Source organism: Scylla paramamosain, chromosome 13 (genome assembly GCF_035594125.1).
Source record: "Scylla paramamosain isolate STU-SP2022 chromosome 13, ASM3559412v1, whole genome shotgun sequence".
Lineage (NCBI taxonomy): Eukaryota > Metazoa > Arthropoda > Malacostraca > Decapoda > Portunidae > Scylla > Scylla paramamosain.
Window position 1 is genome coordinate 4,282,501 of NC_087163.1, and position 16,068 is coordinate 4,298,568.

At 36.8% G+C, this 16,068-nt stretch overlaps 1 protein-coding gene across 1 annotated transcript in view; it reads left to right on the plus strand.

The window, feature by feature from the left end:
• LOC135106360 (dnaJ homolog subfamily C member 13-like) overlaps positions 1-16,068 on the plus strand; it is a 102,563-nt gene that overhangs the window by 73,673 nt on the left and 12,822 nt on the right. Inside the window, 22 exon segments of the mRNA XM_064015297.1 lie at positions 1-15; positions 132-329; positions 709-743; positions 745-866; positions 1,054-1,305; positions 1,585-1,834; positions 2,351-2,526; positions 3,447-3,654; positions 4,040-4,219; positions 4,350-4,580; positions 4,957-5,154; positions 5,785-5,871; positions 10,109-10,291; positions 10,493-10,600; positions 10,873-10,982; positions 11,135-11,342; positions 11,582-11,761; positions 12,023-12,184; positions 12,462-12,665; positions 14,422-14,586; positions 15,277-15,408; positions 15,596-15,820. The exon segment at positions 1-15 is cut by the window's left edge and continues 67 nt beyond it. Of these exon segments, the coding sequence (XP_063871367.1) occupies positions 1-15; positions 132-329; positions 709-743; positions 745-866; positions 1,054-1,305; positions 1,585-1,834; positions 2,351-2,526; positions 3,447-3,654; positions 4,040-4,219; positions 4,350-4,580; positions 4,957-5,154; positions 5,785-5,871; positions 10,109-10,291; positions 10,493-10,600; positions 10,873-10,982; positions 11,135-11,342; positions 11,582-11,761; positions 12,023-12,184; positions 12,462-12,665; positions 14,422-14,586; positions 15,277-15,408; positions 15,596-15,820 (3,629 nt within the window).

The following is a 16,068-nucleotide window of genomic DNA, read 5'->3' on the forward strand; positions in this document are numbered from 1 at the left end:
TTGCAGACCCAAATTATTGACAACTTGGTAAGTAATAATGGACTTTGTATCTCAGATAATGTCACATCATACTTTTTTTGTAATTCTACACTTGTATCTTCCTGTTTTGAGTTTTGGATTATTTCACTCACCCTCTTTATTCTCCCAGAGAGCCAATGGCCAGAAGGTGCACTGGTCTGAGGCACGGCAGTCAGTGGTGCTGGAGGTGACACCATGCTCACTGGACCAACTGGACTCTGCTACAGGGACTCCTCTTGCCTCTTACATGTACAGAGATATTGAGGCTCTGGTCCCTGTATCTGACATCCCCGGGTGGACTGTGCATTCAGGTCAGGCCTTAGCATGAGCCACTCAGTTAATTCATGATTAAAGTTATCATCTACAATGTAACTATGACTTGAATTCCTTCAAGAGGGAGGTTTCAAGACACTTATCCACCAATTTTTGACCACTGCTTTGAATCTTTTAAGGGACTGGCATTTCTGTGGGCATTTTTTTTTATTAGATTTTTGTTGCCCTTGGCCAGTATCCTTCCTACATAAAAAAAAAAAAAAACTTTCAGTCTGTCATTCCTGTTGTAACCTTTTTTATTTGAATCTACTAGTTGCCAAAACTTCAAGAAAAAATATCATCTCTTAGTCAAATGCATGCCTAGATATTAGATTGGGAAGAAATTACTGAATAAATATGTGGTTTTCCAGAGTGGAGGGTTTGGAAGGTTACACATTTTCTCCACTGATCGGGAGAGATGAAATCTTAAAAAAGGTAGAAGACAATGCAAAAAAATATATTGGTATATCTATCCCATCGAAGAAGGTCAGCATCACCCTGCAGAAAGCCATGGAGACCAGACTGGGAAAGTACAGGCAAGTACTGAAAGGGAGCTTTAACCCTTAACTCTGGAATTCAATTTTCCATTGAATTTTGAAATTGTATTAATCTGCTTTCAGATAAGGGTATTTATTTTTCATTTGATTTTCTCATTGTTTATTTACAACCTAATGTATTGATATATGCTATTTGCATTTTTTTTTATTTTTCATTAATTTTCAGTGGAGATGAGCACATAACATCATTGTGTGAATTCCCTGTGCACAAAGTAAGTCACAGACACAATGATCCTGTGAGAAGAACTTTATGTGTCAGTGAGACGTGTCTGCTTGAACGTGATCCCAATTCATATGCTGTGGTCACCTTGCATCCACTGTCTGATGTGTTTGCTCTGGTCAGAAACCAAGAGAATCCACAGATGTTTTCAGTGGAGTATGTGAGAGGAGGAAACAGGAGCTATACCTCTTCAGACAGGTAAGACCAGGAATTTGTTTGTGTGGATGTCATAGCCTAAGTGAGGACAGAGAGTAGTTTTGGAATAACTTTGTGAAAAGTTTCTCTCTTGTGTGATCTCTGCATCTTTGTATCACATGTTTGTCTAACATCCTCTTTTGTCTTGGTAAGGGGAATGGCAGTGTCATCAGTCAGTCCATTTATTCAACCCATGTTTTCTCTTAGATTTTGGCACAGTATCTCATGCCTACACTACATTGCATCACACTATAAAATGCATTCTTGTCCACTGTCTCACAGAGACTCCCTCCTTGCCTCCCTCATCGATGGTGTGCGTGCCTCGGGTAATCTTGATGTGCATGTCCGCATGACACCCACTGCACGTGGCCGCCGCCTGGGTCCACTGGAGGTTCCTGTGGATGAGGAGGTGGAGTCCATGCACCTAAAGTTCCTGCAGCAGCCTCCACCAGGATGGACATTTATGGAAGCTGTGGAAAGATTTAATGCTAATGTATCTTACTCTGGTCTCCTCCATGCTGTCACTGCAGAGGTGAGTTGGGCACAGTTTTATTTCATTGATTATTCCTTATCTGTACTATCTAAAGTAAATTACATGCAATTGTTTGTATTGTCTTTCCAGGAAACAGGATAAATTTGACCCTCAAATAATATTTCTGTCCAGTAAACCTTTTCTGATATTTTTCAATTTGTCATTGAATTTTTAGTATTATGTTTCTAAAGAAAATTCTAGAAAGCACTGTAAAAAGATTATATTAGTACATAAATAGTTAAATGTAGTTTATGTATACAGACAAACATACACTAATGAATGCATGTGTGAGAACCTTTGCCTTCAGTTTCGGATTTAGTGATCTTAATACAAGCATCCCGTGAGCCATAATTGTTGATTACATAACTATGGCACAGATCCTCATCAATGCACATACTGCTTCAGTCATCTCAATATGTTTCTCAGTTATTGCTCTGTGAAATCACCTCATAGTAACCTAATTACTGACATGTGTTATGTGGTGATTGATTTGATATCCAGCATGTCTCCATGCAGGGTTTCTTTGCGGAGAACAAAGAGAGGCTGATCACTTGGTGGGCATTGGGTCCCTGGTGATCCGGGAGGGGGGACCAAGCTACCTTGCCAGCAGAGGAGGTGGAGGCACAGTTCCATGGTCTCAGGAGATTAGTTGCTTCCAAAGCTGGATTTGCCTGCCTTACCTCCCTGTCTGGGTGAGTCTTCCTAGATTATTAGTAATTTTGGGGTTGTTCTTCTAATATATATTATTTTTTGGATTAACTTCTTAAAATTTCTTTATTTATTTTGTTTGGTACTACTTTGGGAAATGACCTAAGAAGAAGGGAGTCTAGTGGAATTGGAATTTATTGTGCCTGTCAAGTAATGAGGACAGTCAAATTCTATTTGAAGAAAATCATTTGAATTACTTAGGAAGCTATTTTAAAATGCTGTTAAAATGGAAGTAGGTACCAGCACATTGTGCAAAAATGTTTTAGAATGTTCATTAGAGTGGCCAGAAAACTAAAGGGCCTCTGAATGAAGTTAACAAAATCATGCAGCTGATCAAGCTCATATCATCTGACCAGTCTTCTCTATTTGGAAGCATAGAAGCTTTTGTTGATGGTAATTTTATCACACCACTCCACAAAGATTTGATTGAAATTGTACTCCCAAACTGCTTATTTATAAGAGACCAAAAAAACTTAGTTTCTTTGCCACATGAAAGAGCACCCTATGACCATTTCCTTATGTACAATATGGTTCTGTTCTGAAAGACTTGTTTGTTGAAAAAATCTTCAGTTGGAAATGTTGGGGAGAAGGAGGGACAGCACTATGCAACAAGCTAATGTCTCTTAAACAGCAGAACACATATTATACACACCTACTTCTATGTAAATTACATATTACATATTTTCCTTATTTTATATTGTAACATCAAAAAATCATATGTCAGAAAATCACAAGTTGGGGAATGGTTGTGTTCATATGGTTTAACCATTAATTGGTAAATGGGCTTGGTGTGTCACATAAAAATTTGTAGATTAATAATATACAAATTGTGTGTGGCAGAACAACAAAATGGTCAGTTTTCTTGAATCAAGCAGTATATAAACTTCTATCTCCTTATAAATAGGTTTCGAGAAAAGGTTGGAGTGAAGGTGGTGAAGGCACTAATGAGGAACAATGATGGAATCAACCATGCTGCACTGGACATGCTGTGTGCCATCATGCAGCCAATGCATGACCATCCAGATCTCAAACAGGAGCAGCTCAACAAGGCATCCCTCCTGGCATCATCAAAGTTCCAAGAGAAGCTGCTGGAGACATGGGTGTATCACGTGGTGAGTGGATCTCAGGAAGTTACTGGACTGGGTGACATCTCTCTCTCTCTCTCTCTCTCTCTCTCTCTCTCTCTCTCTCTCTCTCTCTCTCTCTCTCTCTCTCTCTCTCTCTCTCTCTCTCTCTCTCTCTCTCTTCTCTCTCTCTCTCTCGCTCTCTCTCTCTCTCTCTCTCTCTCTCTCTCTCTCTCTCTCTCTCCTACAAGTTGCAGCATGTAGAATGGTTTGCTGTGTCAGGTGTCCAGTATTACTTGGTTTATTTTGTAAGGGAAAATGTCTTGTGATTTTCAATTATATGAATGTGAGTATAAGGGAAGATGATTCATTGGCTCCTCCTTAGTTGACTGCAGCATAGGAATCTTAAACATGGCATTTCCTTAATCAACAGACCCATGGAACAGGAGCACTTGTAGTTTCTGCCATGCTGGACTTCTTGACCTTTGCCCTGTGTGCACCTTATAGTGAGACAACAGATGGCTCTCATTTTGACCGCCTGCTGGAAATGGTGGCTGACAATGGCAGGTCCTTGTACAGACTCTTCCAGCACCCATCACTTGCTATTGTCAAAGTAAGAGAATAGTTTCTTATTTTCACAAAACATTTTGCTATTAAACCTTGACAGATTTAGGGCAAACTGTAATACAAAATTATTTTAGTACTATTACATGTCTGTTTAATTGTGTCTTTCCTTTTCTCAGGGAGCAGGATTAATCCTAAAAGCTGTGATAGAAGAAGGTGAAAATGACATCCCTTCACGCATGCAGCAACTGGCCCTAACTGAGGGTGCCCTCCCTCATCACCTGTATACAGCTCTCTTCACACAGACTGCAGACGGCCGGCTCCTCACCCACCGACAGCTGTCCCGTAGCCTTGTGGCACTCTGGGCAGCAGAGAACAGACTTGCCACCGAGCTTTTAGAACGGACTGTGGTAAATCCTTTTGTCGCCTGTGTGAAGTGTATATCATGTCATTGATTGTTTTGTACCATATTGTTAATGAAACTGATGTTCTAGTTGTTGTTTTTGCTGCATGCTATACTTCCCTCCTATGCAATGAGGAATGAGATATAGAGTAAATAACATGAAGTATAGTGTGTTATAATGAATTAATGCACTTCTAACTATGAACACCTTCATCCCAAAATTATTTGTTGCTTTCATTAACTTTTTGAAATGAAATAAACGGAGTGCAGATACTGGGTGGGTTCAGAGATCATGACCAAGCAAACATGTCATTGAACTGTAGATGTCCATACATCATTATTAAATAATTATAGATGGTTTTTTACTTTTCTACTTTCCAAAGCCTTCAGGACTGTTAGCCTTCCTCGAGAGTAAGGATACAGTTCCTCTGGATGACATAGACCGTCTAAACACTCGAGATAACCTGAAAATGGCAGAGGAAGATGAGAGGAACAAAAAGAATCAAGTGCTTGACACACTTGATCGTGCATACAAGACCTCAGTCAAGAAGATGGAGCATCTAATGGAGAAACACATGGATGTGAGTAATAAACACATTGTGTACAAATTTGTATATACACTTTCACAACTTGTGATTAGTATACTGTCTTTGTTGTCCCATAAGTTTAGATTCCTTCAGTCCATTTCAGCTCTTCATTTGCTCTGGTATATCGTCTTGTGTTTTCAACTTCACTGCATTGTTTTGCCATCTCCAGATATTTTATTAGAACTATAATTAGAATGTTTCTTAATTGTTTTCAAATTTATTGATTTTATTTTCTCACTTTGTTGTTGCACATACCTCTTGATTCTTGTAAAGACAGAAGAGAAATGAGTAAAGTAAGTCTTCAGTAAATATCTTCTCTTGTAGGAGGGATGAGATTTAAGTGGCTCTTAGTCTTGCTTAGTTCATAGAATGATGCATCACATTCAGAAAATCATGTACTTACTAGTGTATCTCTAATTAAGGGAAACTAACCAGTGATTTCTATCTTTTATTTGCTGATTCATGACTCTAATAAGGGTGTTGTATATATTTGTAAGTTAGAGGGATTATGTTTTATAGTTTTCACCATCTTTTTGTTTTTGTGGAATGATCAACTCATATTATTTTCCTCTAATAACAAGCTAACTTCCTTGCCACATTATCATACTCTATTTGACTGTACAGAAAATAGAGACTGTGGAAAGACAATTGCAAGTAGGGGCCAGGCACATAGAGGCTTACTACGAAGCATATCTGGAGAAACACGTTGATGTGAGTACAGTGATGAAGGTGGTGGAAGGGAAGATGGTGATGGTCCTGGTGCTGGCCTACTTTTCTATCCTGTCCCACTACAACTTGCATCACTCATACCTAAGTAAAACCAAAGCTTATTATCTCTATTATGGCTTATCTTGATAAATTAGTTCTTTTCGTTTGAATACGCTTCATAAAACAGTATATACATAATGTAGTACAAGGAATATGGTGACAAGTAGAGTGTATTCACTTTATCTGTAGGATTTAGAATTGAGAGAGAGAGAGAGAGAGAGAGAGAGAGAGAGAGAGAGAGAGAGAGAGAGCATTTCTATGTGAGAGGTTTGGGTTTGTAAGCATATGTGAGTCTGGTGTGAGAGACAGAGAGATGTTGTATGTGACTGACTGTGAATATGAAAAAGTACAACCACTGATAAAACCAGTTGATTACATTTATATAAATTTGTCTAGAGTCTATAGTTAACAATATGTCTTTGTAATGAGTCTTAGATGTATCATTATCTGATTCATATTTTTGAGATGTTGAGTTCTCACTGTAAAATTAGAGCTCACAATGTCTATTCAAAGAAATATTTCTGATCTACTAGAAAGTCAAAGTAGAAGTAAAAGGTGGATACATAGTGTAATGTGAAAAAAGCCGTTAATAGATTGCCTTTTTGTGTGCTTTGTGTTCAAGAAAATTGGTTTAGGGGAAAAAAGTGAATTGAAAAAAGTCAATTCACAATGCCATTATCAAAAGGAGAAAGAGAGAAAAGACATAGATGGCCAGTGTAATTTCTGAGATGATTTGACACATTTTTTAAAACCATTCAAGTTGTATGGGAAAGGAAAAAAGAAACAAGATAGTTCCACACTTTCCCAGCAAGAGAGATAAAAGGATTAAGGTAATAGTTAACACTTACAATAGTAAGTTGTACTGAATAAGGGGTGAAAAGAAGTTGAAAGTCTTGTGCTGCAAGGCCATTAGAGGGAGAGTGGAGACATGCAGTTAGCAAGTTCAGAAGGAGTAACTATAGAAGATAGTAAGAGGGGTAGCATAATGATGAGTGAGAGGAGAAAAACAGTCAGTTAGAGGGTAGGAATCTGTGATATGGAGAGCTTTTGACTCCACTGTGCAAAATAGAAGTTGTTAGTGTGATTTGGAATGTCTATACACATCTGATGTAAGATAGTATCAAAAACTTGTGAGACTGTACCTATATACAAGAAAGTACTTTACTTATATACAAGAAAGTACTTGATTTATTTGGATAGCAATATGGTTTTCCCAGCACTGTTGCTACTGTTGGAATGTGTTCGAGAAATCTTGTCCTCTTAGTGTGTTAAATGTCTATGATTTGCCTGGAATTTCCACTATAGTGTCTAAATGATGCCCCTTCCCCTGCAGCTTCTTTGGGAAGAAAAAGAAGTACCAAGGAGTCCAATGTGGCTATTGATGGCCTTTGACATGAAAGTTGGATAATTCATTGTACACTTAAGGCTAATTTTGATCTGGTGCTCCTTCTGGTCAGGGATCAGAAGCCTGGCCACAGACTTAGTAGTAATAGAGTGTATATTGAAATAAGACATGAGGAGTGTTGCAGTTTTCCATATGACACATTAACAATGACAGCATTGTCCTTAATGAATCTCCAATGCTCCTCAAGCACAAGTCACTGCATTGTTTCCGAAATTTGGGGGTTTTAGCTCATGGAAGCTCATACTAGCCTCTTTTCATCTCCCAGTGATGTTTTGCTGCTCTTAAAGCATACATGCCACTTGAAGCATCTTGCATGACTCGCTGCTTCATTGCCATGCATACATTAAATCGTATCAAAGGTCTTTGTTACAGATCTGCCACATTTACTTAAGAATTGTATGTTTTCTCTCCTCTAGTCTGCAGTTCATGATAAAATTGCAATATGTACCTATGTAAACATGGTCAGAACATTTCCAGTGGCACAGCTCACTAAGTTCAGAGAATGACACCAATCAGTAGACTGGTTGGTGTGCTGTACAAGTCTTGCTTTTTTTTTTTTTTTTTTTTTTTTTTTTTTTTTTTTTTTTTTTTACCACCACCACCACATATGAAGTAGATGATGATTACAGTTATACTTGAAGATGGTACTTGTTAATTGCAGAGAATTTAAAAGAACTGCAGATTAAATAAATAGATTATGCTGTTGCATGAGGCAGAAACCAAAAATTAATGTGGCCAAAAGTAGAGTGATGCTTTTGCAAAGTGAAAAGCTACATAACTGACTGCAAAGTGTTACAAGAGAGGACTGTAGTAAAAATTTCAGGATATATGAAGGACAAAGATATTAAGCATGAGGTTACAGTTACATGATAGTACAATGCAACCAACAGAAATAAGCATGATGTTTTGAAAATAAACATTACATTAAATCATAGTCTTAATAAGATGTGGAATGAACATCAAAAGTTTTGGCATACAGGCAATTGAATCAGGTTACCTGAGAAGTGCATGTTGTGTGAATAGAATGTATGGGAAGTATCAGAGTATATAAGGGAAGTTATGCTAGAATTGTATGGGAAAAGGAATATCCTGTGGAGTGGAACTTGACCATGATCAGGCACATCATAGTGGCTATTCTGAAAGTGAGGGAGAATGAGATTATTATGATTTTATATGAATGAAGTTGATGCTGTGGGTGTGACAGGAGTGAAATGGGAAACAAAGCATTAGAAATACTTGAGATTGAAGGTGAGTAAGTATGAGGACTAGCATGCATGGATGAAGTGAGAGGAAGAGTGTACATGGAAAGCAAAATCCTAGGATCACTAATTTGGGAGAGAATCAGTAAAGCCTGTGAAATTTTTTTTTTTTTTTAAATAGTTACCTTTGTGTTGTTATAAATAACAATATGGAAACAAAAATAACTTAATATTGGAATCTATACTAAGAACACTTTTTTTTCTGCTCACCTAGGATTGGGTAAGTTATCTTTTAATGCAACCCTCTTTTTTCAGCAATTTTCCATATCTTTTGCAAACTTGATATGTAGTGGTGATTTCTTCTTTGTGACTTTATCATCAGAGTGTACTTCCCATTGTATGAGTGGTTCTAAATGAAAAGTTACTTGGGTTAGTGTTGCATATCTATATATCAGACTGAGATTTGCAACAAGCATGAATTGTCAATGCATATTTTTTTTAATAAAACTACAGGGGATGGAATAAAGGTTTTACCAGTTGTGTTGCAGAGAACAACTTGCACACTGTGAAGTGCACAATTTTAACTAATGATTTTCTCATTTCTTTTTACTTCTAATATTATTTGTAGAATTGTGAAAGTAATTTGCAGTACATTATTGGTTTATCTCTAGTCTTTTATTTAACCATTGTAGGTATCATTATATATGGATATTCTGTTTAATTCAAAGTTTTCTTGGTGGTAGAAATACCAATAAGCAAAAATGTATTTTACTAACAGCATCACTTGCCAGAAATATTTTGGAGGCAGTGAAAGACCCCAACAAATATGTCACTTCTAGCACAGTAACCAAGAGGAGTTGAAATATCTCCCAATAACACAAGCCTCTGCCATTAATTGTTTTTTGTTAGACTCACAGGTCCCAGTGTTCATTAGATCCTTTAAATGTTAAATTCATTATGTTCTTGAAGTATAATTTAATTAACTTCCAAAATAGAAATAGTGTCACTGCAATATGCTAAACTTCTTGAGTAACATTTTGTTATTGGTATCACTTCAGAGAGAAATTACTTTTTATCAATGCTTGTAGCCTTTATATTTCCAGCACAAATGTGTATGCATGTGATTCTATTATATTAAGGATAATTTTAACACTTATTTTTAGTAATGCTATAAAATCCAGCATGCTTATGATACCCTTATACTTGGAAACCTCAGCTTAGTTAAAAAGTGTGTGTAAAAATGCTTAAAATTGTGAATCAGTTTTATGCCAGGTTTAAGATTTTATGATATGATAATTTGATTATGTAATTATTGATCTTCAGTTATTGAGCTGCTTCTGAGAAAGTTATAATAATAATAAGTGGAAAGATTTGTACTGCATGTCTCATCTTATTAGCTTATCTCACAATAAACTTGCAGCTTGTCATCTTTTAATCAAGTTTTGTTGATCAAAATTAAATGTGTTATAGGAGAAAACAAATGGTAGTGAAGGAAAAAAATGTGTTTATAGTTTGCCAGTAAGTAATTGAGCTTTTATATATTTATTTAGTATTTATCATAGAAACAATATTCCAGTTTGCCCTACAACACTGGAGGTCAAGAATGAAAAAGGAAAAGTCAGTGGAAGAAAGGTTCCGGGAACGACCTCTTGTCTTACGGAAGAGAAGAGAAAAGCTCAAATCAACTGCTAATTGGCCTCTCTTTTATTACAAATTTAATGTAGACCATGCCCTTCCAAACTTGATATGGAACTACAAGGTGAGGTATAAATTTAAACATAATTAGAATTGAAGGAAAGAAACTGCCTTAACTCACAGGTCTTGTGTTATTAGTACAAATGATATAGGTATTGATGAACAAGTCTGTAGATCTGTGTTTTCATTCTTCATTATTCATAAGCATTCCTGATCACAGTTATACTTTTATCAACATAGAAGTGAAAGTTACTTTCTTTTCCAGACAAGGGAAGAGCTGAGGGTGGCACTGGAAGGTGAGATGCGAGCCTTCACTGAAGATAGGGATGTGCGAGGTGCCATGGTGGTGGCCTGGAATCATCAGGAATTTGAGGTACATTTCATTGTTCAGTAGCTCATAGCTTATTAAATTTACTAGAAGTTTGAAACTTGAAAAAGAAAACTAATGTTGCTTGTGATTATAATAAGTGAAGAGCATATTTTCCACAGTTGTATATGTGTGCTTGTGATTGTAGTAAGTGAAGAGCATATTTTCCATATTTGTATATGTGTGGTTTTATTCTTTTAGACTGGTTTTGTTTTTGAAGAAAAATGATAAATGTTGTTCTTTGCAGCTTTGTACTAAGTTAAATGATTTTATGACAGGTTAGTTATCCATCCCTGAAGGATGAAATTAAGATTGGAGACTATTACCTCAGGATCCTTCTAGAGCAGGAAAACAACTCGGCCCAAGAGGAATCACCGATCAGAAAATCGTAAGCACACCCCTTGATCTGCAACACATTTTGTTCACTTCTCATCATGAGGCTAAAGGTGGTGTGTTGAGTTAAGGTCACTCTGGTCATGGATATCACTGGGATGGATCTCCAGAATATATTTTATGTGTAATTTGTTCCTCTCCCTTTAGGCATGAGTTCTTCAATGACTTATATCATCGATTCCTGCTGACTCCAAAGGTGGCTATGAAGTGCCTTTGTCTGCAGGCCATGACTCTAGTATATGGCCTGCACCATAAGGATATCGGTCAATTTAATGACACACGGTATATTGTGACCATGTTAGCTCGCACTTGTGACAAGTTGGAGAGGGACAGGTTACTGCTATTCCTAAACAAGGTAAGGAATATTCTATCTCTCTCTCTCTCTCTCTCTCTCTCTCTCTCTCTCTCTCTCTCTCTCTCTCTCTCTCTCTCTCTCTCTCTCTCTCTCTCTCTCTCTCTCTCTCTCTCTCTCTCTCTCTCTCTCTCTCTCTCTCTCTCTCTCTCTCTCTCTCCCTGAAAGTTTTCTTATGATAAATGTTCAGCAAATTAAGAAACTTACGATATATTTTTTAACATAATCATATGTACTTACAGTTAATATTAGAGAAGAGAAATGTACGTGAGGTGGTGGAGGCAGGGGGTGTTCGCATTCTGGTGGACCTCCTAACATTAGCTCATCTCCACGTGAGCCGTGCTGTCACACCAACACAAACCAATGTAATAGAAGCATCCCCAGACATGGCCAGAGACTCAGAGAAGGAGTGGTACTATCAGGTCAGAAGCTTGAAGTTACTTTATGAGAGTGTGAAGAACTCATTAACCTATGCATTGCTGGTTTACATATATATAGTACCGAGCATGATGTTCAATTGTTTGCTTATTCACATGTTGGTTAATGCTTCTTAGAGACTGATTGACATAACCACTGTAGTGTCTTTTTTTTTATCTTGATGCATAACATTAACATATGTCAGTATGTCAACTTGTTTTCCAAATCAAAGCCATTGAACTAATTTTGGCCTTACATGTTTTCAGGGTTCCAACAAGGAACGTGCCGGGCCTTTCAGTTTCAAGGAACTCAAGGACTGCTGGATCAGTGGGGCCCTTACACCCAAGACTTTGTGCTGGGCCCAAGGCATGGATGGTTGGCACCCTCTCACCAACATTCCCCAGTTAAAATGGTCCTTGGCAGCCACGGTGAGGCACAGGAGTTCTTTGTATCCTACGTCATATCTGATATGAATTTGGCTCTAAATTATATCAGCATGAGAGAATGAATATGATGTTGAACATCCATGAAATTTGTTAGTCTGTTAAAGCTGTTTTATCTATTTATTTATTTATTTATTTTTATAATATATGTATGTATGTATTATTTTTTTTTGAGACTGGAATATCTGGACAATATTGTTTAATTGGACAAGGATAGATTTTGGTGTAGGAAGCTTATAGTAACTGAGTGTGTCAACTACAGGGAACTGCAGTGATGACTGAGAGTGACCTAGCCACCCTGGTGCTGAACATGCTCGTCACCATGTGCAAGTACTTCCCCTCACGTACAGATGATGGAGCTGTCATTCGCCCATTGCCCCGCATCAAGAGGTTACTCTCAGATGCTGTCTCCCTTCCCCACATTGTCCAGTTGTTACTCACGTTTGACCCTGTGTTGGTGGAGAAGGTGAGTGCAAGGCCTGTCACTTTTTGGCTACATGCCTCTTCTCTAACAACTAGAGATAACCTGAAGTTGTTTGCATTGTCTTGATTTTCTGCCTTTTGACATGCAAAATACTTTATTTTTCTGTTGGAATGTTGTTAGTAATGAAAATGCATCAAATTAAGCAACATAGGTTTCTGTTAAATATGAACATGAAAATAGTGTTATTGACAGTTGTCCTTATATCAAAGAATGTTAAATTTCTCAAATACTACTGTTACTTATTACTTTTTAAGTTGATGTTCATGCTGAGTTTGCTCTTATCTGTTATTTACCATCATTAAATTCTAAATCATCTTTGATTTTAAAGAAATGAGTCACTGCACAGAACTTCAGTGTACAAAAAAACTAAATGCAGGCCAGCTGTGTATACCTTGTTGGATGCCTTAAAAAAAAAAAAAAAAAAAAAAAAAAAAAATATATATATATATATATATATATATATATATATATATATATATATATATATATATATATATATATATATATATATATATATATATATATATATACATATATATATATATATATATATATATATATATATATATATATATATATATATATATATATATATATATATATATATATATATATATATATATATATATATATATATATATATATGTGTGTGTGTGTGTGTGTGTGTGTGTGTGTGTGTGTGTGTGTGTGTGTGTGTGTGTAGATGTTTTCAGTAGTATCACCAAGTCAAATGCCTTGGTAACAATGCATACGGAAGCATATGCACCCAGGGTAGCATTTGCCTTTCTGTACCCAAAAGGCAAATGCTTTTCATCAGCCAATCAGCAAGTAGTAACCATAGCAGCACATTATTTAAGTTCCCATAGGAATATATTTTGAGGAATAGAGTATAGAATATAATGCTCTTTGAGACTGAGAAAGTTGGTGTTGTATAAAGAAGTATTTCTTTTCTTGTCATTTCACAATAAAAAGAACCTGAAAGTGACGTAATGCAAGGGAAAGAAGGGAAGGTGCTGCATTTTCTGATAATATTTCGCATCTTCTTTTACCGATAGGCAGTGTTGTCTGACTTTGTTTCATGGCTGCGACTTTAATCCTGGAGCAGTGCTGTTTTTTCGTGTGTTGCTGTGCTTCTTGCATCATCTCTTAACATAATCATGTGTGAGCAAGGAAATATATATTTTTGTAATACTGTAGTTGACATGAAGCAAAAAAAACAAGGAGAAAATTAGAGTTGGCTAAGAACTGATACATGCAAACTCTAAACACAACTACAGGCCACCCCCACACACCTCACAAGTCTCTCCTCTGCTCTGTCTGCTGCTGCCCTGAAAAGCTGCTCTTTAAGAAAATAGACCAAAAACCTTAATGAATGAGTCTATTAATACTTGTATTTTATGGAATTACTACCTAGAGTGATGTACATGACAGTTTTTCCTATTAGTGGTGGTGCTTGTCGTCTGGCAGCAGGGCTGTGATTCATTTTCAGTACAAGCACACTTGCAACTCAAACACTGTATGCTGTGGCAGTGGCAAACCACTGCTGAAAATGCCTTATATATATATATATATATATATATATATATATATATATATATATATATATATATATATATATATATATATATATATATATATATATATATATATATATATATATAGACACACACACACACACACACACACACACACACACACACACACCTTTGAATGTAACCTAATTTCCCTCTTGTAACAGGTTTCAACTCTCTTGACTGAGATCATGCAAGACAACCCACAGATGTCCACAGTTTACACCACAGGAGTGTTTTACTTCATCCTCATGTACATGGGGTCCAATGTGCTTCCCATTGGCCGTTTCTTGTACATGTCTCACATGCAGCAGTCCTTTAGAGCTGAGGAGGTGAGTGGTCAGGCTGCTGAGTATTTTTAACAAGATTCCTTACAAGACATGTGCCTTGATGAAGATGTAAATTTGAGACCTGAAAGATACAACAAAATTTTTAGTTTACATGAGAAATTTTGAACGATGAAAATAGAAAATGTACATTCTAAGTGCTTAAAAGATATGTTTCATCTCTGTCTTGTACTATAATTTTTGTGGATGCTGCTATTCTGAATGTGCCAACTTTTTTTGCTTCCTCTCTCCTACAGCCTTTTTTTTTTTCCACTTAATAAATGCAAGAGTTAGCTTTTGTCTTTGTTCCTTTGCTCTTTCATCCCTTTTATCGGTAAACTCTGGAACTCTTTTTTTTTTTTTTTTTTTTTTTCCTCTCTCTCCTTAGTTTGAACAGTTTCAAAAGAAACTGAATTGGCTAATTTTCTTGCATGTTTCCCTCTTGTTTCTTTTTCAGGAATGTCATTGAGCAGGCCTCTCTCTCTCTCTCTCTCTCTCTCTCTCTCTCTCTCTCTCTCTCTCTCTCTCTCTCTCTCTCTCTCTCTCTCTCTCTCTCTCTCTCTCTCTCTCTCTCTCTCTCTCTCTCTCTCTCTCTCTCTCCTTGACAGATTAAAAGAAATCATAGGAATGTTCTGCAGAAAAAGATACAGATTTTATTGTCACCAAGGAAATTGTTAAGCTGCAATTGTTTTGCAGAATTCTGGTGGAGACATCATGCAGCAGAGCATTCTGGGTCAGATCCTCCCTGAAGCCATGGTCTGTTATTTAGAGAATTATGGGGCTGAGAAGTTTGCTGAAATCTTCTTGGGTGAATTTGACACTCCAGAGGTAATTTTTTGTTTGCAAATTTGTTCAGAATTTTTGCAATATATATACACATATTAGCATTAACCATCATTTACTGGTTACAGAGTCATTTTACTGTGATTTCAGAATAGATTGCTTGACAGTCACCTTGCGTTCAGTTGATAATTTGTGACTTCTAACCCAAAGTTTGGTCCTTCTTCTTCTGCAGGTCATTTGGAGCAACGAGATGCGTCGTCACATGATTGAAAAGCTGGCCTCTCACCTGGCAGACTTCACTCCACGTTTGATGAGCAACACTCGAGCGCTATATCAGTACTGTGCTATTCCTCATATAATCTATCCTCAGCTGCAGTATGAACTCTTCTGTGATATTTATTATCTAAAACACTTGTGTGATGTTGAACGCTTCCCAGACTGGCCTATTAAAGATCCTGTGAGTTTAAGTCATCTATTTTCTGTTTGTGTATGTTGTATTATTGGAAAACCCTCAGCTCATTTGCTTGGCTAAAATCCCTCCAGCTCAGTTTTAGCTAATTGACAGCCAATCAGCTGAAGCCACGAAATATAACAGATGCTCCATTTGAAAGAATGACTCAGTTCTAATGGGAAATGCCAACCAGCTGAAGCCATGAAATATAACAGATGCTCCTTTTGAAAGAATGACTCAGTTCTAATGAGAAA